Raw genomic sequence first — 24,323 nt, 5'->3', positions numbered from 1 at the left:
TTGTCTGACTTCAGTGTAGACCTAGCTAGCTAACTGACAAGATAAGACAACTGCTCCTCCGTGACACCTTTCCAGCTCATGTGGCGTTTTGTAAGGTTTTGTGCTTCCATATTATTGCAGAACTCCCTGCAACTATCTATTCTATTTCTGATTATTGATTATTTCCTCGATCAATCCAGGTGCTAAAGCTAAAGCTGTGAAAAGTGCCATCACTGTTTCTGTTGAACTGAGTTGTTTGACTCACATGATTCATGCAAACAACGGTCCAATAACCAAAGGTAGGCTTTTCAGTTTACTATCATAGAGGTCCAGCAAATAACAATCACACATGAGAAGTTTGCCATTTTTGCAAAAATATTATCGAATTGATTATCAAACTTGTTTTCGATAATTTGACTAATGAATTGATTCACCTGTGGTTTCTGCTCTAAACTGTGTATTCAAGGGTTTAACGCTACATGTTCCTCTCGAGTATGGACAATCATCCTGAGAAAAGCAACAGATAATGTTAGACTGTTGTTGTGTCCTGAATCTTATCCTTAACTTGCCATTTGTTGTTAATGTTGTGAAAAATGCTAATCGATGGTTTTCGTTTTAAAAAAGGAATGTTTACTTCTACTGGAGAGGTGAGCAAAGAAAAGCTATTATCCTCCATGGATCCATATCAGCGCATCAGTTTTTATTTCACAGATAAATTAAATCCCTTCCTTCATACTTCACGCCAACCCTTTACACATTGTGCATCTTAACTGACACATTGCCTGCCTGGCCAGAATTTATTTAAGCTTTATCCAAAACAAAGGCACAGAGAGACACAGAGGCATATCTGACCACACTGGGTGCACCATCTGTCCCCTCCCGAACACTTAAACTTGTAAGAGTTGGCTGATTTTCTTGCAATGTCATGCAGACCTTGATGGCAAAGTTTGGTTTTTGATGGGCTTTATTGCTTTTGGCTTGGAGTCTCCTGTTAATCATTTGAATCACCCCACCAAAGCCACGTACCTGTGCAGGTGGAGTGTTTTATTAAGTTTTGCACTCCCTATTTTTCACATGTAGTGCTATATCTTTGTTTTGCAGGGACTGTAGTGCATGAAAATAGAGCTTTACAGTGATGAGTGGAAGAGATCTGCATAAGTTCATTACAAACTACAGAGCAGAGGATGTCGGTAAGTCAGCAGAAATTGCTTTTGAAAACATTGCTGACTTGTGACCCATTGATCTGTTGAACAGATGCGACCTGAAGTCCCCATGTTGATTTCTCCAGGTACTGTCAAGTCTTTGATGCTTTTCAGAGGCAGCAGTGCTTCTGTTTATTCACCTGCCTCTTTGAGACACAGCTGAAGTACTCAAAAAACTGTCTGACACAGTTAGTTTGGTCTCTGCAACCCCCCCCCCACACACACACAATTTCCAAATTACTCATACAATCCGTTAGCACTCATCTGGTGCTACTCCTTTGTCTTTACCTCTACTTCTGTCTTTGCTGAAGTCAGCATAAAGACTTTACTTCAGACATTAAAAGTGATGAGATTTTCAACAATTCCAGTGATCCTAATTCAGCCATATCATTTGCTTTCATCCATGCAGAAAAACTGACACTGCGGATGAAAAATGGTCTTGGCAGCTCAAAGTACAAACCGGCTGAATATAAAAGACTACAAGCCATTCTTGATGCCAAACGCCTGGAGTCTGATGTAATTGGAAAAAAGGTAAATATTGGGCGCTATCAATATCACGCTTGTGTTTAAAACAGCAATTTATTCTAAAATCCATTCCTCTTACATTCAATAACATGGTGATTCAACCGCAAAAAAAGAAGAATGTGCAAAAACACTATTATATAAAATGCTTTTCAGGAGAGCAAGCAGTCCCACCCCAGGAAGAGCTTGAACTGACAAAAACCTGATTTTAATGTGAGGTGATAAAGCAGCATGTCTCCATTAGTAGTAAAAAGCGCCATTTCTTTCTGTTTGTCTACCTTTCTTTCTTCTCTCTGACACACCACATACTGTAAAGGGATTTCCTTCCGTATAAAACAGGCATTGCATAACCTTTATAGTTTGTCCAACAACATGAAACAGAGCAGTAATATCACTGCCATACACAATAGCATTGCCAGTTTCATGAATATTCATTTAGCTGCCTGGGGTTTTCTATAAAACAGTTTGAGGTTCATAGTCATCTGACTCTGAGCAGAGCAAAAAGTTAATGCTGGGGGCAGTGGAGATAAGGCTGTTAGACCTGCGGTGTTTTAATTGGTAAACTGTGGCAGAAGCCTTTTAGTATCATTATGGTTGCCCGTGGCTCCTTCCAGCCCTGCTCTCTGCATACCCTAGATAAGACGTGGCTATGTTCACATTTGGTTGCCCTGCTGAAAGGCAGGCTTTCAGAGCATCTCCCGTTGGTGATGTGATAGAGGGTAAATAAATGACCATGAGTTGCCTCAAGCATGGGATCATTTTTGCTCTCCAGGAAGGCACTGGCAGCATTGGTAGATACTAAAACCTTTAAATTTTGCCTTGTGATAAGATTCTCAGCAGCACTGTACGAAAATGTGAGACTATGGCTAACTTACATTACAGTGAAAAATGTTGAACAATAAACATTTGAAAATGAGAAAAAAAGACACAGTTTAGGCAAAGTCAGAAAGCACAGAATGGAAACACCACCATCCTTATTTATCAATTTACATAGACACAAAGATTATCTCAGTTTCAAGATGTGATGAAAATATAAGATAGCAAAAGAAAAGCAAAATTCAAATAAATTCAAATTCGTAATCCAAATTAGAAAATTGATGATGGCTGAATTCCATTTAGTTGCTTAAGTTCTAGGGTCCTGGGCTGTGAGCCCATTATTTGCTGTTCACAGTAGTACAGTTTATTTACCCTCAGTGTCCAAATTCTTGGTTAAAAAAAGAATGCATGATATAGTGTGCTGAAACAATCCCATAATGGAACTGAAACCCTGCAGTCTGTGGCATCTACACTGTTTCCTGCTCCAATCCCACAATGCAATGTGCAGCATTTTATAGATGCGAGTATAGAGTAAACTACTGAGTGTCTTATAAAGGGAGCAGTAAATGAGGAAACAATAGAACAGAGCCATTGTTAACACCTGTGCTTTTCCTACTATGACACGCCAAAATGGCCTATGGCAAGCAAGAAATGTACATTACACAGTCCATTGTGATTGTGTACTGGCAGGAAAAACATTTTTGTACAAAATCTTCATAGTGAAGTAGAGATATGACTTGTGACTATATTATGGTCTTCTTACAAGCAGTGGAACATCATACTTGTATCTTTGATTTTCAGCTCAGGTTTCCCATGTGGGTCATAAAACAAACAGCCAGATTTTGTTTATGTAGTGTCAAGGTTTTGATTGAGATGTCTGAAAGGCATCAAATATGACGGCAAATTTACAATGGCTGTATTAAGAGATGATATATAAAATGAGATATAATGAGAATTGGGTTACTGCCAAGTAGGTTTTATATGCAAGGAAGTTGCCTTGGTGTATTGGTGCGTAACAATAAACATAATTGTAGAAAGGAAAAATAGGAAAAATGAAATGCAAGTATGCCAAAAAACCCAAGACAACAATATATAGAAAATATGTAAAGTATATTTGTTTTTGTTTTTTCAGATTTTCTCCACATCAGTTTTATCCAAATAATGAAAAAGTAGTGCTCACTGAAATGGTGGAGATGTCTTTTCTTGATACACTGGGAATGGGAATCTGACTGGAAGCTCTGTGGTTTAATATTTAATATAAGATCGATAAGGGTGTATATTAACAGTTTGTTTTATTTGGCATTTAGCCTAGGAATCAGTTGATGCAAGTTTAGCTCCAGGCATAGTTTTTGCAGTTCTGGTGAGTTAGAGCCAATATAGCATATTAAGATCGCCTATTACGCATTCCCTGGAAGAAGCATGGGATGACATCAATTTGGCCTTTTTCTTTCAGAGCAGCACTAGTTTCTGATTGAACGCTGTTGATTCCAATAACTATAACACTGGCGTCACCCCGAGGGTAAATGTCCTGCTCAATACATTCAAACTTCTTTTGCAACAGCAGCAGCAGCAATTTGACACCCACGTAGACGGTCACGACATAAATCAACACCCTAACTCCTTTAGATTTGCTATGAAATTGATTGTACCCATGTATTAGTTATGTCAGACTTTCCTTTGTACAATTATCTGAGCCAGTGGCCTGTGTATGAAAACACTGATAAAACACAATGAATCGCTGCACTGAGAGTGCTCTGAAGGAGGGCCTTGTTCCTGCCTAATGAAAAAGGAAAACAAATGAGAGGAGATTAAGACTTCTACCCCCCCCCCCCCCCCCCCATATCATGCGTCATGCATGTTTCTACTTGATTATTTTAATTTGCTGCTGTTTATTTTGCTTTCATTCTTTAACAATGATACGTTTCAGTTGAATTACCTCAGTTTATGAGCCTCCCACAGACACAATAATACTAATAAGCGCTGAAGCAAATGCCTGTACAAAATATCCCTGACTGTGGAGAGGGAAGGAATAACTTATTTTTCACCATAGGATAAAAAGAAAAGAAAAATGACCTATTTCATGTTTCACCATCCTTGCAACATCGTGATGTATTCGCCTTATATTTGTTATGCTTTTCTGATGTTGTAAGATGTTCTGGATAATTGATGCATTTAAGCACTCCGGAATCAGCTTTGTCCAGATGAAGTTCATTATTTGCGGGAACAAGTAAATGTCACAGCTAAAGCGTATTTAAAACCAAACACTACAGCGATTTGTTGTTTCACTTTTCCAGTTCCAGGGAAACTGTTTATTCCTGCGGTGCATTAAACCTTGTCTTACAGGTTCAAAAGACTTGCTGTGCAGCCAAGGCAACCAAGGAGAGCTCCATATTACGGCAGCACAGACAGGTGTGGAGCAGAGAGTGCCCCAGGCTGCAAAAGGCTGAGTAAGAGCCCCCTATTACTCCCTGTCATTATCTGCTGCAGTTTTCTGAATCTGCTATTACACCACGCAACCGTTCCACTTAAGCCCCATTGAGCCCAGACAGGAACCTGCATGAAAAAAACAGGGTGTAAAGAGAGAAGGGGGGGGGGGGGGGGGGGGGTAAGCCCAAAGACAAAAATGTATGTATGAAAACAAGAAGTGAAGGGATGAAGAATTTAAGCTGATTTTCTTGCAGTGATGACATTGAATTAAAGGGTGAGAAACAGAGAGAAGTGGGGGCTTAGAGCTGTGTGGGGACAGAGGGGTATACCATTCAGATACCCCTCTGTGTGCATGCTGAGGCAGACGTGTGGTACTGGGGCCCCAGCGGTGTCATGCCTTGTGAAGTGAGAAGGGCAGCACTTGCTCTGGGGTGCAGCTTGTTTGGCTGCGTAATGACTGTGTCTGAGCCACCCAAGGTTAATGATGTACACAAGCGTGAGTCTCAGTAATGAGCCTAGTCATGAAGATATGCCACTGCTTGCAACTCTCTACACATATATCTAGTTAAATTACTTTGGGATTCAAAATCCGCCCTATCAACAGGGAAAACAGGCAAGTGTATCTCTATGGTTACTCTGCCTACATTCACAATCACGTCAACCACTGGACCAGTTAGTAAGAAGTAAACAAGAGCTGTAACACCCTCCCTTGGCCTGGTAGAGTCTGAGACAGTGTGTATGATAGTCAAATGCAAAGACAGACCTGGTCCTTACTCCACTGCATCATAGCGGTAGTATGGAACTGGGGCAAAGTAAGTAATTTGCATAATGAGTGATTTTAATTTGGATAATTTAAGCGTATTCTGTGTGTATACTTATCTACTTTCATGAAAATAAACAGTTATTTATGAATGCACACTTTCAGAGGACTTCTTCCAGGATTGGTTGTATGTATTCAGTTAGGAGAAAGGTCAGTCAACTCAGAGCTTTCATTGTTGTCTTGGAAAATTGGTCCATTGATTTTAACTGTTCTAACAGTTAATGGTATTCTGGTGCAGAGCAAGCAAACAGTAAAACAGTTAGCTCAGGTGAAAGAAATGTATGTAGGCTAAGAAGATCAGAATCGAAAGTTCTCTGGCAATATCTCGGAAGCTAATCTTAGCTTAGCAATGCTTCTTGTGAATGCTGGGTAAAGACGTGCCCAGAATTATTTGTTTTTTAAAAAGAAATCATTTGAACAAAGTGCCAGTATCTTGCTGTCTTTGTGGATTATCTAATATGTAAATGCTAACTGTAGCTAAATAAACTAATGTAATGTGGTTGTATTTATTATGGCTTTATCTTTCTCTCACCGAACAGAGAGAATGCTGACAACGATGTCCATGGTTTTCTAGGGCAGATCAGACCAAATGGTAGAGCAGACACTGCCATATTCTCACTTCAAGATTATGGTAAACAACACTAACAGTTTTTAAATGGTATAAGTAAAACAGCAGTCTGTGCTGGTTGGAAATACTGTGCAATTACGTGTCCTTGTGTGTCTGTGTTGGGGTTCAGTGCTGGTCCTCGAGAAGGAGCGGGAGGCGTTCAGGGTAGCCACTGTGGAGCCTGTTCATCAGCTCAAGGATGACCTGTGCTTCAGACTGGGTGAAGTACAACATCAGCAGCTCACTGCCCACCGATCAGACTGGGAACAAGTAATACAACAGGTATCTGCGTGATATGAAATAAAGATATGTCTGAGTGTCCACTGTTGTGACCACACTTAGTCTTAACAGACCTGACTGTGTAAAAGGTTGCAGAGTGGCAAGATTTCTAAATCTCAGAAAAGTAAATTGATACAGTCTTTTATTGCACCTGGCTTGAAAAATAAAATGGTTCAGCTTTTGAGAATCCTTGATCTCGCAACCCGTGTCCTCGGCGATTAGCGAACCATTTGGGAGTGTTTTATTCCATCAGTACACTCAAAGCCTTCAACAATGAATCTTAGCTGTGCTCACTCTCTGCAGGTACCAAACCATAACAGTCTGTCTCAGCTTGCACACAGTGTTGCATTCACTGTCTATGAATCTCTTGTTTGTTAGATGTCCAGAGTCCCTAAGTCATAAATGCTGCCTTTGATTCTCAGAGGCTTTTTGCAAGGTCTAGAGATGAATGGCGAGATTAAGGAGTAAGCAGGGGTCTTTAAAAACAGGCCATACTTGGAATGAATTGTCTGCCAGCCATTTTGTCTCCTCTGTGCAGCCCACTCATGCTTGTTTCTTTCCCATGACCCCCTCTACTCTTGCTGGCCCACAGCCCCTAGCCACCTGATTGCATGGGCACAATAGTACAACCCCCACCCCTCCTTTTGTCTTTTTTTTTTTTTTTTTTTTTTTTTTTAACTTTTGTCCATTTGATCTGTTTTTTATGTCCTCATGTTGCTGCTTTACTGTCTGACTCACAGCACACTCAGAGAGAGATCCTTTTCAGGTGCTATGTAATTACTCTTCCATTCCTGAGTGTTTAAATGGGAACAAGAAGATGAAGAAAATGGGCACTCTACTACTGTTGAAAAGGGAATCAACACGTATGAAATTTACGTGTTACAGACTGTGAATTGTTTTGGCACTTCATAGTATCATCCAACAGTCAGATTTGAGAGTCAAATTAAAACTGAAAGTGCGAGAAGTGCACCATTTATTTCTATCAATTCTAATGGCCCAGCGGTATTTCTCCTTAATCATTCATTTTTGTACGAGGTGGCGCCTCCCTTGACTCTGTTTGTCAGTAATTAGAACATGGAGCACGTCTATGAGTTTGATGTTTTTTTCCCTGCCTCCTTTCAAGGCCAAACTGTTTGAATGTTTGCTCTTTCATACGACAGAAGTGCAAATTAAAATCTCATTGACTCTGTCATCATTTTGTCATCATCATAAACAATGTACAGTATATTACATCTGATGGAATACAAAAAGGAGACGCAGCATTGCCCCGTTGAGACTCAAGTGCTGAACTCTGTGAGCAAACGGAGTGTGCAAAACAACAATTGACAAGCATCTAATCACAGCTGTAGTCTGCAGTCAAGTCTGTAGTCATGCTTGGCTAAAAAGGGTGCTGGTGGGCATGTGATCACTCTGAGGGCCAACAACAAGCTGCTTGAAAACAGACTAGAGGAAACTGAGATACATGTCTTCACTGAGAGGGCTAGATGAAGAAAATGTGTTGCCTTCAAGGACAGAGGAGCTGGTACATGTCACTTAAGAACTGAAAGGACTGATTTCTTTCTTGTTTTAACATAGTCTTTGATGTTTTTCCCTCCACTGCTCTTCCACAATTTGTCCAATCTGTACATTTATTTTTTCAATTTCCTTTACTGTTTGTGTAAATAAAGGTAGCTACCTCAATTTCAATTCAAATCTCTATGTTCCTTCTCTGGAACAGAAAAACAGGCCTAATTAATTTGATAAACGTTGTCTCCATTTCTAACTAGCTGTTTTCCTCCTTCCTCCTTTTCTAACATCCTGGAAAATAAGCACTGATTACTTGCTCTTACTGAATCACGCTGTCTGACAAATGTTTTTGGATCAAGACGTCTGAGAGGGCAGGGGGGACCTGAGTTCAACCAGTACTGTTGATTTGAGCAGACGTAGCATAACAAGAAGGAAGCAAGTGTTGCAGTCAATAATCTGCTCTGTGTGTCCCTACGGTCCAAGATTTGTAGCTGTAAGAAGAGTCTTTTTCAAAGCATTATTGATGTTAGAGGAATTCCTGGATAGTCAGGGCGAGATGTGGAACTCCCGTTGCCAAGACAATTTAGTCTATTTGATAGTTAGGTGACAGTTCATACTCGCCAGTTTGATTCCCCTGCATGAAATAAGGTGGTGCTTGAGTTTAAGGCTATTTTGTGTGCTTTCGTCCTCTAATCACCAGATAAACTTTGTTAAAGACCAGCAAGATGGCATAAATGCAAAACTTCAGGCAGACTACCTGGCCTTAGAGGAGGAGATAATTGGCCTTGGATTGGAGGTAAGTTTCTCACTGCTGGTTTTAAATATTCTCCTTCCCTTTCAGCAAATCACCGTCCTGTATTATCGCTTATGTTTGATCTTCAGAAGTGATCAATGTCTAAACATTTCATTCTAAATCTCAAAGACGGCCATATTGTCCTTTGCAGAAATATCTTACAGGTTCTTCAGATAATCTGGTGAACACAGAAAGCATTCCAGAGGAGGTGTTGGATTCAGACTGCCCTTACCCAGAGCTGAAGGACTCCCTGATCCAGGCCTTCCACTCCCTGTCAGAGAGGTACCAGAGCAGGCTGCAGAGTCTCCAAGAGCAACTGCAAAGAGCAGACAGGTAGGCTTGAGGCCAGCTAAAGTTCCCTCTTTGCATAATTGCTCAGGGCTTGCACATTGACTAAATGAGAAAACTGTAGTGATTTTTGCAGCTCATGTGTAATAAGTGTATGACGACAGACAGGCAGATCAAGATGGAAGATATAAAGCTCAGCAGGACATCGACAGCATATAGAGGCGCTGTCACTTCACCCCCCCAGAAGCAAGCTGTCGAACGTGACAAGTCTTCCTCACCAGGAGGTTGATTATATCAATATCTCAAAGCCATTTCATAACGTTATTTTTATTTCCACATGGTCGCTATGTAGCACTTCTGGTTTCTATGAGTAGTACGTGACATCTGATATGTGCAGTCTGTAAATGACATGAAGTGAAACGAAGGAGAAGGAACATAGCGTTGTAGTTTTATTTATATATTTAGATTTATTATTTATTTCTGTCTATTTATTTTTTGATCATGTGTTTTCTCGGTTGGAATCTGTTTCAGGTTCTGTGGCTGGCGTGCAGATGACCACCAACGCTTCCAGTTCACTTTGTCTCAGTACACTCAGGACGTCCCCAACCACAGAGCACTCTACATGGACATGCTGCAAAGACTCTTTCCTGAGAAAACTAGGCAAGAGCTGGTCAGTCCTTTGGTAAAATATGCTGAGGAAAAAGAAAACGGATTTAGTACATTATTAAATAAATCAGCTAAATTGACCCAATAAAGAAAGGAAAAGCTCAATGCATGGACAGTAAACACACAGGCATGCACACACTGGTCGGCCTTGGCCGGGAACATTGCACATACAATGCCGTTTACAATGAAATACACATGACAGTCACCTGAACACAAAAATATCAAAATACTGATAGTTACTGAAAAACACTATCATTAAAATAATTCAGCAGTAATTTTGATAATCCAATAATAGTTTAGACTATGATTTGCTGGTTTTAGGCTCTCAAATATAAAGCTTTATTTTCTCTCATACAGTATGACAGTAAACTGAGTGTCTTGGGTTCTGAACTGATGGTCAGACAAACAAGATGTTTCAAAACATCAACTTGGACTCATGGAACGTGCAATGGACATTTTTCACTATTTCTGAGATTTTATAGACTAAACCAATAGAGTACTGGGAGACTGATAGATAAGGAAAATAATTGTTTATCCAGGGACGTTTCACTGAGAGTAATGCTGTCTTTTTCAGGGGACTCCTGTTCATACTCATACTGAACATTTCCATTCACGCCTGCTTTATGTGCCTTGCTCAAGAGCACTACTGCCCACTGCCCTTTAAATGTGTCTCTATGACTGCACTGCGCACAATGTATGTGGATGGACACACACGTGCTCACACTGTATATTGATGCACTTTGACACACACCCACCTATAAATGTGACTCCCTCCCTCAGTGTGAAGCATCCCTGCAGTGTGAGTCCCCAACTCCCTGATCAATGCAGCTCAGTAGCCTGAACTGAGTGGACAGACGCACAGATAAGCCTGGACAATGATCCGCTCAGCACACTGCAGGATGTGCCATGTCACCCAGTGTGGACAACTCGCTCACGCCACCGCCCAGCATTGCCATGACAACCGCCAGCCCCGCTCTTCTCCCTCACCCGCACCCAGCGACCTGTCCTCATATCAGTTCCAGCTGGGTGCTGCATTTAGAGCTGTGATCCTTCAGCCTTCGAGGGGAGTTGGGGGGGGGGGGGGGGGTATAGATGTGTGTCTCAACAGTCTCTCTCCACCCCCTTCAGTTCCTCGGAAACAGACCCAGAGTTGATGTAATACTGACTCCACCTAATGCAGCTATTAGTCATAATTAAACTGGCTTGTGTGCAGTGGGTAATCAGTGTGAATTACAGACTGAACCCCGCTGATTAAGTGCATAAATGCTATTCTGATAGTGTATCAAATCTTGATTTTATACAGGCTTTTTTGGCATTTTCTGTTTCCGAAAACTAAATTAAATGAACAAGCATGACATTGATTGGTATCCAGTAAGCTCAAAAGATGGTCCCCGAGTTGAAGTGAGCTCTGTGCTGTTGAAATTTTGGCTCCCTCAGAAATGAAGTGAAAAAAAAAAAAAAAGAATCCTGTCTGTTTGGCAGCAGGCTGCTTTGGGCAGATATTCCCCTTGTATTTGTTGTGTGAAAAATAATTCCCATTGCTCTTGGAGACATATGGGTCGATTGGAAATTCTATAGTTAGCGCTTTAATTACAGAATTCTTTCTATGGAGTCAGCGTCTCAGCTCTGAGCTTTTCTTATCATGTTTTTAGAGTGTTGAAAACTATTCCTGTTTGGGCATTAATATTTTGCTCACCTGCCATTTAGTTCCATCTGTGTGCAATTATTTCAGGCTGATTGCATCATTTTCTGTTGCTGTTGTCCATCCTTGTTAAATTCTAACGCAGGATACAGTAGCTCTGTTACATAACTAGATAGCAAGTGTGACATATTACCACAGTTAAAGGGTTTGTGCAGTGTAACAATATAAGAACCTTGGAGATAAATCAGCTCCTATGCTCTCTTCACTTGCCTGCAGTATCATCTGTTTTGAGCCTTTTCCCATTTTGATTAAGACTGAGAAGAGTAGTTTGAGAGAGAACATTTTTTTAGGAGTTTTACTTTGTGCTTTGTAAAAAATATTGATTGTGTGAGATTGTTATTTCAGTTTCTCTTTGATTTTGGAGAGAATTATCCCAAGGGCAGTAGAGTATGAGAGGGTTTAGAGATTTATGTTAGCAACATTTACTCACTGTGCTCTCTTGATTCCAAAATGTTTGACAGAATAATTTCTTGCAGCATTGTGTATCAGTACATATCAATGTTTTGTCTTTATACCGTCTGCAGAAGTATGTGGACATGTTTTCTGTGTTCCTTTGCAGACTGAAAACAAAATCAGTCTCTCAGTTTCACCACCATCAGGAGGTGATACTCCTGCTAGCTCAGAGTGGACATCTCCCTCTGCTGGATGGGGCTCTTTATTGTCTATTATGATGTACTCTCTGATGCTCTCTCATAACAAGAAGGAGGCCAGAAGAGTACCAGCAGGACTGCATAGTAATGCCCTCATAATGTGGCATGGCGGTATTAGAAATAATTCATATCTCTCACCTATTCTGACTTTATCTGGGAAGCCATTGTTATTTCCTCCTTTGTATGGCTCGATCCTCATGGAGACAGCACTCCGCAGAGGGAATGTGGATGCAGCAGCTAAACTAAGTGTCGTGCCACTTTAAGTGTGCACTGCAGACACAGTGCGGTGGATGCTTCCACATACATACTGTATGTAATGTGTTGGTAAAAGTGCATACCCATGTGCAAACACACATTGCGTGACAAGTACAAACATGCATGCACACACATACTGTGTTCATGGTCACTCACCTCTAACAACACAGGAAAGGAAAGGATAGTGAAGGAGAGGACAAGAGAAAATGAGGAACAAAGGGTGGATCTTCCTCAAGTTCTAAAGTTGTGCATTTATAAACAGGGCTTGCTTGACTGCCTCTGGCACTTCTGTTCCGTTGCCAGGTCTGTCAGCTCACTCATTTTCAATAAAACCAGTCAGCCGTCTAATGCCATCCCACCGTCAGTTAGCCGCTATTAGCTCATAGATGAATATCATTCCCTCTGTTCCACCGAAGCAGCCAAGTGATGCAGCCTCTGTGAGCGCTGACACAATGATGAATAGCTACAGGCATCCCTCACACAGAAAGGAACTGTTTTCCTTCAGGACATTTCACAGCCAGGAGAGAGGGACCATTTTATACACCAGCGAAGCTAGATCTGACAGAGTTTTCCCTATGGTCCTGCTGCCATGATTATAGACAGTATATCATGTTGGGGTGTTTTTGGATTTCTGTTTGCATGTCATCAATTTGCCACAGTACTGTATAATACAAGTGTGGCCATTTGGTCCGCAGTACTTCAATCTTGCACACTGTGTTCTTCATATTCATCTGATTTTTGTTCAGTGCTTATAAGAATGACTAATAAGCTTGACCAGTGAGGACAGTCAGTAATGTCTTTGCGTCACCCCATCCGATGTGCACACAATGCCTAACTCCATGCATGTTGTTTTTCCAGATGGAGCATGAACGCGTGTGGGATTGGCAGCGCTTCAGCCAGGCACAGCTGAAAGCGGTGACCCAGCAGTGGCAGCGAGACCAGGAAGAGCTTCTGGCCAGAGCCCTGGTCACCCTGCAGGAGGCAAGACATGCCCACCAGGAGGAGCTGGAGCTCCACAGAGACCGCCAGCACCAGCAGGACATCTGCTCGCATCTCAGGGAGAAGGTTAGTGCCTGGCATACCTTCACACCGGGAGCTGTCACATTTCAGGAACATTTCCAACTGAATGAGACGGCCCTTTTTATGCTAGCAATTATGCTACATGTCTGTGCCTCCAACCCATATTTAATCCCCGCAGGAAGTGGATGTATAACTTTAATATTATACTTGTTCATTGTTCTGCAGCTTACGCAGTATGAGCTCTCTGTGGTTCTTCTTATTTATAAGACACACTCACTCACATCTACTGATGGAGTGGACAGAATAGTGTATGTTTCCAGTATTTACTTAGCATGATATCTTTGTTCCTGTGTCTTTTTCCATCACATCTGTAGATGTGATAGTTTTTTAAGAGACAAGTGAGCGACCAGACAGGCAGCAATGTCTGACTGCCTTCTTGTGTACAGTATATCTGCTGACGAGACCACATTCTACGCCAGGCTGCCTGACAGCATCCCTCGCTTTAGCTGCCACTTGGGATGGGCTGTGAATGCAAACAAGCTAATAAGGATGGTCTTGCAAACATGATGTTGCTGTCTCTGAGGGGTGCTAGTTCACATTCACACAACAAACACATTACTCATGTGAACAAACCCATGTGTTGTTGATGCAGTGCTGCACAAACTGAATTTGCTTTGCCTGCTAGTTTTAAAGAAAATGGTGCTTATGTCCTGTGTCTGGTTAGATAACATGACGCTCTCATGTACTAAAGTAGGGTTGGTGGGGGCCATCATGTGGGCCATCGAGTTCATTCACATAACAGGACGTATCACCAGACAAGGGACAGAATACTGCTTTTGGTCCTAGCTTTGCTTCCTGGAGTTTGCATGTTCTCACTTCACCTGCATCTTGAATCTCCCCCGATTTAGCTTCTTGTGGACATGCAAGTCTACTCTGCACTAGCCCATATTCCTCCTAATGCATAGTTTAAGAAGCGAGAACTGTTTGGGAATTTGTGAATGCACATTTATAGCAACTGCACATATTTAAGCCAGGTATGTTGTGAACCAACATACTAAGAAGCCTTCTGCCGTAGTCTTTTCTCAAGCCCTCAGAACACATTTTTACAACCAGCCTCCAAATACATTCTAATTATTTTTTCCAAATTTGCATTTTCCCCTGCCTTTGATTTTCAGTGTTGGCATTTAATTTTCCAGCAAAACTGTGTCACGAAAGCTGGGGCTTTATTTACAAGCTGTGCCTAACTGTGCAAACTTGTAAACATAAACACTCTGATTTACTGCTGCATGCCTGATGCTTGTCACCAAAACCTCTCTCTAAACCTAAAACAAAGGTTGGACCGGAATGCAGTTTCAAAAGAAAGTGACAGGTGATTATTTGGAGTCTAATATTATTACTATTATTACTGCCTCACCTTCAAGAAGAAAGGTGGCGTATCCAAGGAGCGCCATCTCAAGTGGATTTGCTCTACCAAACATGCAGAGCAGTGTATGGGGGAAGAGAGGGAAGGGCATGCTGTGTTATGTGTTATTTTCCTATTGCCATGAGTGTGTATGAAAAACATCAAATAGTGTACTTGCCACTGTGAAGGCCTATTTTAAACTGTTTTGCTGCATGTTTGCTTCGAGTCATGGAATCAACATCTTGCAGATTCTTTCACTTTGAGGAACATAATCCATGACGAGACTTGTGTTGTTGTTCTCCTAACTCACTTTTATCATGCAGCTGATTACTGCATTTGATTGGACTCTCTTCACTTAGTCCATCACTGTGCTCTGTCTTTTACTACTGCTGTAAGTGAAGAATCAAATTCAGTTCTGTCAGAATGGAGCTACTTTCGGCTGATGTGTCAGGAAAAAACACATCACAGGTTTTTAAATAATGGAAAACAGCCTTCAAGACAGCCATGTGTATCTGCAAGATCCTTTTTAATGTATTTTTGACATCAACAGGGGCCTTTGACTTCCAATACAGGCAAAGCTGCAGTAGGACATAAACTAAACGCCTCTGACTATGGCAAACACATTTCTGAGTTTTGTTGTCACGGCTCTCTGAGGTAATAAGAAAAATAAAATCGCTCAGCCTTTTTCATTTTGGCTTTTCCACGTCTATGTTTTTTGTTTATCCAGTGCATGTGCATATATTTGAGTTTGTGTGGAGGCTCAGATGGACGCCTGTTTGCATCCAGTCTTTCTTCCCACTGCCTTTATCATCCCAGCACAGTGACACAGTGGTGAGACAAGATGGATTCTCCTCCCGGTGCATCTGCTTCTTTAACGCTTTGTTTTTCTGCAGCTGCTCCCCCTGACCCGAGCAACGCTCTCACCCCTTTTGAGATCGACCCCCTTTCTAAACTCCAGATTTTATTATTGTTATTTTTCTTCCTTTATTTTATTGTGTGTGCCGTATGGTGGAACGTGATTTGATAGAAGACTTGCCCAATGTAGCTTGGAAAGGGTTCGTCTTCAATTGTTTAACTTTGCTTTTCTGCATTGTGTAATGTATACAGGTGAGCAGCTCAACTGATCAACACAGCCAAACAAAAAAAAAGCGCGATTTGGTCAATAAATATATCCGCATATCTGTGTTAAGGAGAAAAATAAACAGCCAAATTGGATTACACATGGGTGTCACTTTGGTGGTGACCTGTCAGCTGTCAGCTGAATCAGTAACACATTAACGCCACCTGTTGCAGTTTAGAGTTTGTGAAAACTAGTCAGCAAGTGGCTAGAAAAGTTGAAAATAGTTCACTTAAAGTCATGAATTAACAGTTCAAATTGTTAGTTCATAATAATGCATTAACAGTTGAAATAGTGATTCTAGCTGTTAACATAATGTTAATGGATAAACAATTCAAATAACTATAAGTAATGGATAAATGGTTCAAATGGCTTCAAGTGATGAAAAAATATAGTAACTATGCCCACTTTTATATAATTGATAGTTTTAAATAACATCCAGTTAATAATGCATTCATAACATATTGGAGTGGTGCCAGTGAAGTGGTACTTGAGCTCATGGAAAAGGCCTGTGGAGGTATGTTTAGAACCAGTGGTCTTGATGATACTTCATCGCAATGATGTAAATGAATTCATTTAACAGAGACCCTCTTGCAATGGCCTCTATCGATGTTGCAAACAGCATTTTAAAATAGATTAAAAAGAAACATGAAGGATGACTGTAATGGTGCTTGTTGGGTAAGATAGTAGGCTAACTTACTTACTCGTCATATTTTCTAGCTGTGATTATGCAAATAGCCACCCTCCACGTCTCATCTTCTCTGTGCCTCCATGGATTCAGATGAGAGCATATATTGGATGATTTTTGGTCAGTGCTGGTCTGGTTCTTACCTCATTATAAGGAGCACGGCTGTGTGCTGCCAGCTCTCGTCTGAGAGACGTGTAGTGGAAAGAAATCCAGGGTAATTGATTTCAGAGTTACCGTGTACCCCTGTTTTGGAAAGGGCAGGGCTGTCACACAGACCACAGCAGCTTCCTGAGAACCACAGATTGGCCATGCAAAGATGACTGGCTGGATTCATATGTGTGGACGCAGATGACATTACTGGTCATATGGCAGTTGTTCAGTTTCAGAGGGAGCTCCAGATGTGATACACAGTATAAGAACTACAGAAGGTGTTTATTGTGAAAAGTAAAATGAAATGGATGATTAAGATAACTGCTTAACATTTCATGCATGAGATGTGGCTTATTCCAATCTAATTTATCACTGAAAGACAGACTTTTGAGACTCTTTTTCTCAAATCATCAGCTGTTTGTTCTGCAGTGTTCTGGCTGCTGTAATTAGCTGGCATTGTTCTCTGTGTTATTGTTCTTTCCAAGCCTTTTATTCTGTCCTTGCTTTAGTTTTGCCTCCCACTTATATCTCACTCCCAGGCATCTTTGATGAGCGATTGTGTTTTCCACATGAGTAAATAAAGCCTGGAGGGATGGCAGATTGTTGCAACATGCTCAGGTGGGAAAGGAACGAGCAGGCCAATAGGACAAGCGACAATAATCAAAAGAAGAGAGATTTTAAGAAAATGTTTTTTCTGTGGCTCATTTTTACATTTCATGCTCTCCAGAGAACATGGCAAAACAAACAGATTCATTAGTGTTTATCTGTGTGCCCCTACTACAGTAAGCAGTGTATTCTCTAGGACGCTGTGTGTCAGCAGATCCCCTGTCCCTGAGTGTTTAAGTACAGGTCTTCATCCCTCTGGTGCCTGAACGGACGAGACAGAGTCTCGGTAGCTGAGACGGTGTGTGGACCACCCGGTGTCTCAGCTGACAGCTCTCTGAGGAGTTAATTGCTCGTATGTGTATAATTTCTCCACAGCGAAGTGATGTTCTTGATATGGACTTGAGGAAGCTGTGGAAATACAAAGATAATGGCATAGTTACATTTTTTCTCATCTCTTAATGGATATTAGTTCTAACTCCTTTAAAGATTCAGCAAATCTCATGTGTCATTAATGTGACTCAGTCGAGTGGTCCCACATATGGAGGAGTGGTGCCGGTCTTATAAATACACCACTCATTCTCTCCAGTTTGCTGCTCTAATTCACAGCAGAGACACTGGCTGAAGCTCTGCAGTTTTGCACGAGTTCATGCCGAGTCTGTTCCCCTCATTTGGTGTGTATTCGAAGTTTGTCATTAGATGACCTGCAATAGAAAATTTGATGGCTGCTGCAACGCCCCCTGACAGAAGACATCATGATAACTGTACAGTTGTATTAACAAAGGCTCTGAGCAGGCTGCAGTGTGCAGATAAAAAGGCTATCATTCTTTTGTTATTCTGACATCTCTGCAGTCATTTCGTGCTGCCATGAAAAAGGATGGAGTCCCATTTCCCTTTGAATTCACAGAAAATGAGATTCCAGTGACAAATTACTGTAGACTGTATATAATGACCATTTTATTCTCTTTGTGCTCCCTAAAAGGCCTTTTCATCTCTACCTAAACAAGGATACATTCAGCCGCTGTGGCTCTTCAGTGTTCACAGTGGATCTAAGCTGTGAGGATACGTTTCAGATCGCTGTGCGACCCGAGGTGATCACTGCAGCCGAACTTTGAACTTTTTAGTTTATGAGAGTGTGGAAAATAACAAAGATAGTGTTATCTGTCACATGTTTGCATGCTGGTATCCTGTCTGTGCACTTGTTTTTTTTCTGTATTTTTCAAAACAAACCTCCTTTAAGTTTATTTAGAAGGTGAGAAATATGGGGAATGACCTGCAGCATAAGTCCCTTGCTGGACTCAAACCAGGTCTGTTGTAAGTGCTGTAATGTTCAGGTTCTAGGTTAGAGTCCTAGGCCGCAAGGACACTATGAAATATGAATGATTTGAAATGTATTTAAGCCCTGTATATGCACTACATGGACAAAAAGATCTCAGATATTTTATACTCTATAGGTACTTTTTTCTTAAGGCCAAAAATAATGTTGCAAGGCAAGATGTCCAGGATGTCCACACACATTTTAGACATCTTTTCAATCTGTGTCGAAACTTGAGTGTGTTATTGAGGTTTTGTGGAGGTCTGGTGTTTTACTCGGGGCAGCGGAGGTAGTCACTGGAATCACTCCTGTGACCTTTCACAAGCACAAGATTATATTGCACAAGGCAATATTGAAGTAAACACCAACACCAATGGGTGTACCTTACATACTAAAAGCCGCAGGAATGCTGAAACAGGACAAATGGACTGAGCAAGACGGCTGGAAAACAGCTTTTCACAGCATCTGCAGCAGAATAAATGCAACCCTGATTCTGAAAGGACGCTGTGTAAAACCTAAATGAAACAGAATGTGATCGTTTGCTAATCCTTTTTAACTTATATTGAATAGAAAACAGCACAAAGACAATATTTTTAATGTTTTACATCATCAACTTCATTGATTTTGGTAAAGATCTGCTTATTCTGAATTTGATGCCAGCAGCACGTTTCAAACAAGTTGGGAGAGGAGCAGCTAAAGACTGGGAACGTTGTGGAATGATCCAAAAACACCTGTTTGGATCATTCCACAGGTAAACAGGTTCATTGGTAACAGGTGAGAGTATCATGATTGGGTATGAAAGGGGCGTCCTGGAAAGGCTCAGCCGCTCACAAGTGAGGATGGAGCGAGGTTCACCACATTGTGAACACATGATTGGATAAAGAATATTACTACATGGGCCCAGGAACACTTTGTAAAACCGTTCTCAGTAAACAGTTCGTTTGCAAATGATTTCATTCTGTTTTTATTTGCAGCATGCCAACTTTTCTGGAATCAGGGTTGTATTGACATAATGCTGTCACTATCATTACCCAATTGTTCTCACTGTCACTGCTCTGGATTGCTCTTCAGGTCATGAAAATTGCATATTGAACCGGTTCCAGGAAAATAAAGCCCCAAATGTCCACATGAGAGAACATTTTGATTTCTGAGGAAGAAGAATCCCGTTGAACTGGATTAGAGGCTTGATTGTTTTGAGCCCCCTCTCGAACACACAGCTGCTGCAGACATCAAGTATGATTGACTTGATGATACTGCTGGTGCTAATGTGTGTGAGACCATGTTAATTTGCAGTTCATTCCTCCAGGGATTCCTAAGCTCTCCTCTGATAGATCTGTGAATCTGTCTGCCCGGTCGGAATGCAACACTTTAATACCCGGCACACCACCGAGAGGCTGCTGCATAACGAACCTGTCACTCACTCCGCAGCAAATGTTGGACTGTGTGTGTGTGTGTGTGTGTGTGATAAGTTTAGACCGTCTGTTTCCACATATGTAGCTTGGCGAGTGATGATTGCTTTCACTGCAAACATATGAACACAATTTTAGGAGAGAAGCATTTGTCAGTGTTTTGTCAAGCGATTGTCTCTCCGTGTTTGGTGATTGCCATATTTCCCATAACTTAACATGTGGTTTACTCATGCTGTTTATTTTGACAAAAGCCCTTTAAGCTCAATTGGATAATGAGACAAAGTCATATTCATTAATTTGTTTTTTTTTTTGTTCATATAAAGCTGAAACTTTGGACATACATTTTTTGCACGAGGCTCAGAGTCTTAACAGTGTAAACGTTGGATGGGTACCCAGGTGAAAATGAGTTTTTTATGTTCTGTTTACAACACTTGACCTGAGTTGCTGTACAGCGCTCTTCTCGCTGGAATAAGTTCTGTTCGAATAGTGCTCAAACATGAAGGTGTCTTTATGATTCAATATTTGATAGGTCCTGAGGTGACACAAAGTGTGAAAAGCAGTTTTGACACCTCTTCTGAAGTTCACGCCACACTTCGGCACCGTGGCAGTGGGGCCCAGCTGGTTGTCTCCATGTGAGAGATTCTTCCAAGACAGCTGTTGATGGCCAATAACCTGCTTTTTGTTTCTCCCTGGTGTGTATTTGCATCTGTGTTTGTAGCTGCGACAGTGGCGGGCCCAGCAGGAGGAGGTGGCGAAGCTGGAGGCAGTTATAGCCGCCAGACAACAAGAGGAAGAAGAGGCGAGGTTAAAGAGGGAGCAGGAGAAGGAGACGGCCATTAGAGCGCAGCAGCAAGAAAAAGTAAACACGTCCTCAACACACACGTCACGATCAATGTGTCCCTTTCTTCCTGCAGCACTTGCTTAATATCACCGCTTATGCATGTGAGTGTGTGAGGAAAGCTTTTGCGTGATTTGACTCCTTGCTATGAGTTACCAGTTTCAAGTTGGCTAAAATATCTATGGTCTAAGAGATCTCCTTCATGAATAGGTACTACGTTGCAGTAAATATCTTTCTAGATGATAAATGGTATTTTTCATTCTGTCCTCACAGCATCCATATGCAGTGTGCATTACTTTCTATCTTGCGCGTGCAAGTTTATTATCTTGAGGGAAAAAAAACAAGATAATTTACAGCTGTGCTATAAATTCCTTTGCTTCTTTATCATGCAGCTAGCCCACTTAAGATGCACACAGCCAGCTCAAACTGGAGAGAACTCAGTCAATCAAAAACACAGAACTGTCCTCAGCGGGAATGATCTCCTGTATATCATAATGGACAATAGGTGTAGATGGGTTAGGTTTCGATGGATGTTTTCAGCGCTGAGAAAATTGCCTCAAAAATGAAAAAAGCAAGGAAGAGTCATATTGGCTCAGCTGGGTCCCAGGCAGTGGGCAAACAAATAGCAATGATTTCACAGAAAGCAAAGTACGTCTCAAAAGCACCAAATAATATGTGGCCTGTCGGCTCAACATACAGGTGCATGAATGAGCGTTTGAATGACTTCTCAAAGAAAATAATACAAAGTTGTCCCAAACTTGCGGCCATTTTTAAATAGCTTGCTTGCATTAGGTAAATAAAAATATATTTTCCTTTGGGCCATGGGGAGCTCTGTATGAAATCTAACCATAGTGCCATACCATAATTACTCTAGCTTCAAGATATTTGAAGGACTTAATTGTGGCCACACATGGAGATCAAATTGAAAGCATATGTTGTTACAATTATCTGGTTATTCTGATCATTCAATTTAATTATTGTCCTCACCGGTACAACGATACCAGAATCTGTGTGTGTGTGTGTGTGTGTGTGTGTGTGTGTGTGTGTGTGTGTGTGTGTCTGACTGTTTAATTAACTCTCTCCTCAGGGGTCTGCTAGAAGAGCATGGGCACCCTGAGACACTCTGATTAATGAGAGCATTTAGGCTGCATTGGATTCCATATAATTTAGCACAATAGTCTGTCAGACATTGAAATATCATCTCATTCCCTCTATTTACACTTATCTGATTCCTGCTCTGTCACAATCAATAGGACATGATGATCTTAAGAGTTCTGTGGGACTCGAATTAGTGGGAGTGTGGCTACTGTTCCTGTGGCTCTTGTTAACTTTTTGTTGTTCTTCTTTGTAAATTGCCGTTTCCCCCCCAGGTCAGGCGGTTTTATTTAAAGCAGAAGAGGAGGATGGAGGTGCTGGAGCAGAGGGATCAAGAGAGACTCGCTTATCTGAGGAGCGTTATGGAAGAGCAGGCAAGGCGAGATAAGGAGAGGTGAGTGTTGCTCCATGGGACCTTTAGTTTTCAAAGAGTTGCTAAAAGAGAATTCAGAACCCTAAAAATACATTATTCTGTCCATTACCAAACATTATGTGTGTGCATTTACCTTTTTCTTATGGGCTTACAATCACAGAGATTTCACAAATACACAAGTTTAGTTACTCTTTGAAAACAAAGGATTCTGCTTGTAAAACATCCTGTTTGTTGTGATTTGATTAGCATTTCTCTGCAGACACTCACACAGACTGGCATTAATACCAGATAATGGTGTTGACTCACAGGGGGCTGAGAAGGAGATAAAAACAGGTGATGAGCTCCATAAAACCCTCCACAGCTCGCGGGCCTGCTGTGTCAGGAGTGATAGGTAATGTTGGTTGTGGCAGGGGAAGAGGAAGAGAGGAGCTGTTTAGGTCTGATGTCCACACCCTCTGTGCTCCCTCTAGGGTGCAGTTTCGGGCAGATATGTTGCAGTGGCGAAGGGAGGAGAGAGAGGCGCGGGAGCTGGAGCGGCACAGAGAAGAAGAAGAGAAACAGCATCGTCTGGAAGTTCTCAGAAAGCAGGTGGATCGTTATCTGCTCTTAACCTTTTCGACCGCTCTGATTTTCTCTGTCAGTTGAAATGACCCTCAAGGGAAGACTTGCTCATCCTCATCTGAATCGAGGCATCACTGCCACCTTATGGCACTAAGTAAGAAGACAGTTGTATGTTCACTATATTAAATGTTTTTTTTTCACCCATTTGTTAGATTGGAGTGGTGGCAGAGGCAGACCGAGAGAGGATGATGGCAGATACAGAGGCTTGGAGGAGTCGACACTTGAATGTAAAGGAGTTTGAGCTCCAACAGCCTCTCTTTAGGATTAACACATACACAGACACACAGGTGAGGCATGATGACTTCTGCTCTCCTGTAACCTTTAGCTTTGTCTGCTTACAAAGCTCCACACCTGCAGGGTCATTTGCCCCATATTCCTTATCTCTGCTCTATATTATGAGCCTGCAAAGGTCTCTTTCCCCCAGTCTGATGTTCAGCTGTTGACCGTATGTTTAGTTTCATCTTGAGTGAGACTGACCACTGACCCATGCAGTGGGGGAAAATTATCACTGATCAAACAATGTTTGTCCTCATCTCAGAGACCTTTATACACTGCCTTGATCTCAAGGCCACCTAGTGAATCAGTGTGCTTTAGAGTGTGTGTGAAATTTTGTCATAACTGTAGAGAACAGGTCAGAATTTGGTTATTGTGTAACACAGGCAATGACTAATGATTTTCAAACTGTGCAAATCTTCTCCACCAATACCAAACCCATGAAGGATTAGTGATTAATCTTCTTTCAAGTATTAAATGTGTAGTAAACCATTAAAAACAAACAATGGGAAGATAGTGAGTCTGATCCAGTATGAAACAGCTGGAAATGTATTATTTATTTTGGCCGTTTTTTTCACATCTGCTTTCCAGATTGTGTCTGATCCAAGAGTGCGGGTGGAGCAGGCACTACGGGAGGCTGGTCTGCACCACAGCCAGTACGCCAAAGAGGTTCTCTCTGTTATCAAGCCCCTTAAACCACCAAGACAAGATACCACATCCATACTCAAGTTTTGACCGGGGGCATGTTCTGGTATTGTGCATTACATTATATGTACATAATACATTTTACTGTGAGTAAGAATCACAGTCAGAGTCGGACAGACCGTGCTGATCGGTGCAAAAGATGTTGTACTCACAAAACAAATTGATATACAGCAGATTCAGTATTGACCACAAAGTGACAGAG

At 41.5% G+C, this 24,323-nt stretch overlaps 1 protein-coding gene across 1 annotated transcript; it reads left to right on the top strand.

Moving 5' to 3' along the window:
* Window positions 1-1,114: 1,114 nt before the first annotated feature.
* On the top strand, window positions 1,115-24,321 carry LOC143330207 (coiled-coil domain-containing protein 148-like). Its single transcript, XM_076746546.1, has 14 exons — window positions 1,115-1,169; window positions 1,591-1,712; window positions 4,863-4,966; window positions 6,306-6,397; window positions 6,504-6,655; window positions 8,859-8,954; window positions 9,103-9,284; window positions 9,771-9,909; window positions 13,371-13,577; window positions 20,935-21,075; window positions 22,425-22,543; window positions 22,993-23,110; window positions 23,296-23,430; window positions 24,008-24,321. Exons 1-14 carry the CDS (start codon window positions 1,115-1,117, stop codon window positions 24,149-24,151), a joined length of 1,806 nt encoding a protein of 601 aa, XP_076602661.1. The 3' UTR covers window positions 24,152-24,321.
* Window positions 24,322-24,323: the final 2 nt, after the last annotated feature.

Source organism: Chaetodon auriga, chromosome 13 (assembly GCF_051107435.1).
Source record: "Chaetodon auriga isolate fChaAug3 chromosome 13, fChaAug3.hap1, whole genome shotgun sequence".
Taxonomy (NCBI): domain Eukaryota; kingdom Metazoa; phylum Chordata; class Actinopteri; order Chaetodontiformes; family Chaetodontidae; genus Chaetodon; species Chaetodon auriga.
This window is presented reverse-complemented; position numbering and strand designations above follow the sequence as displayed.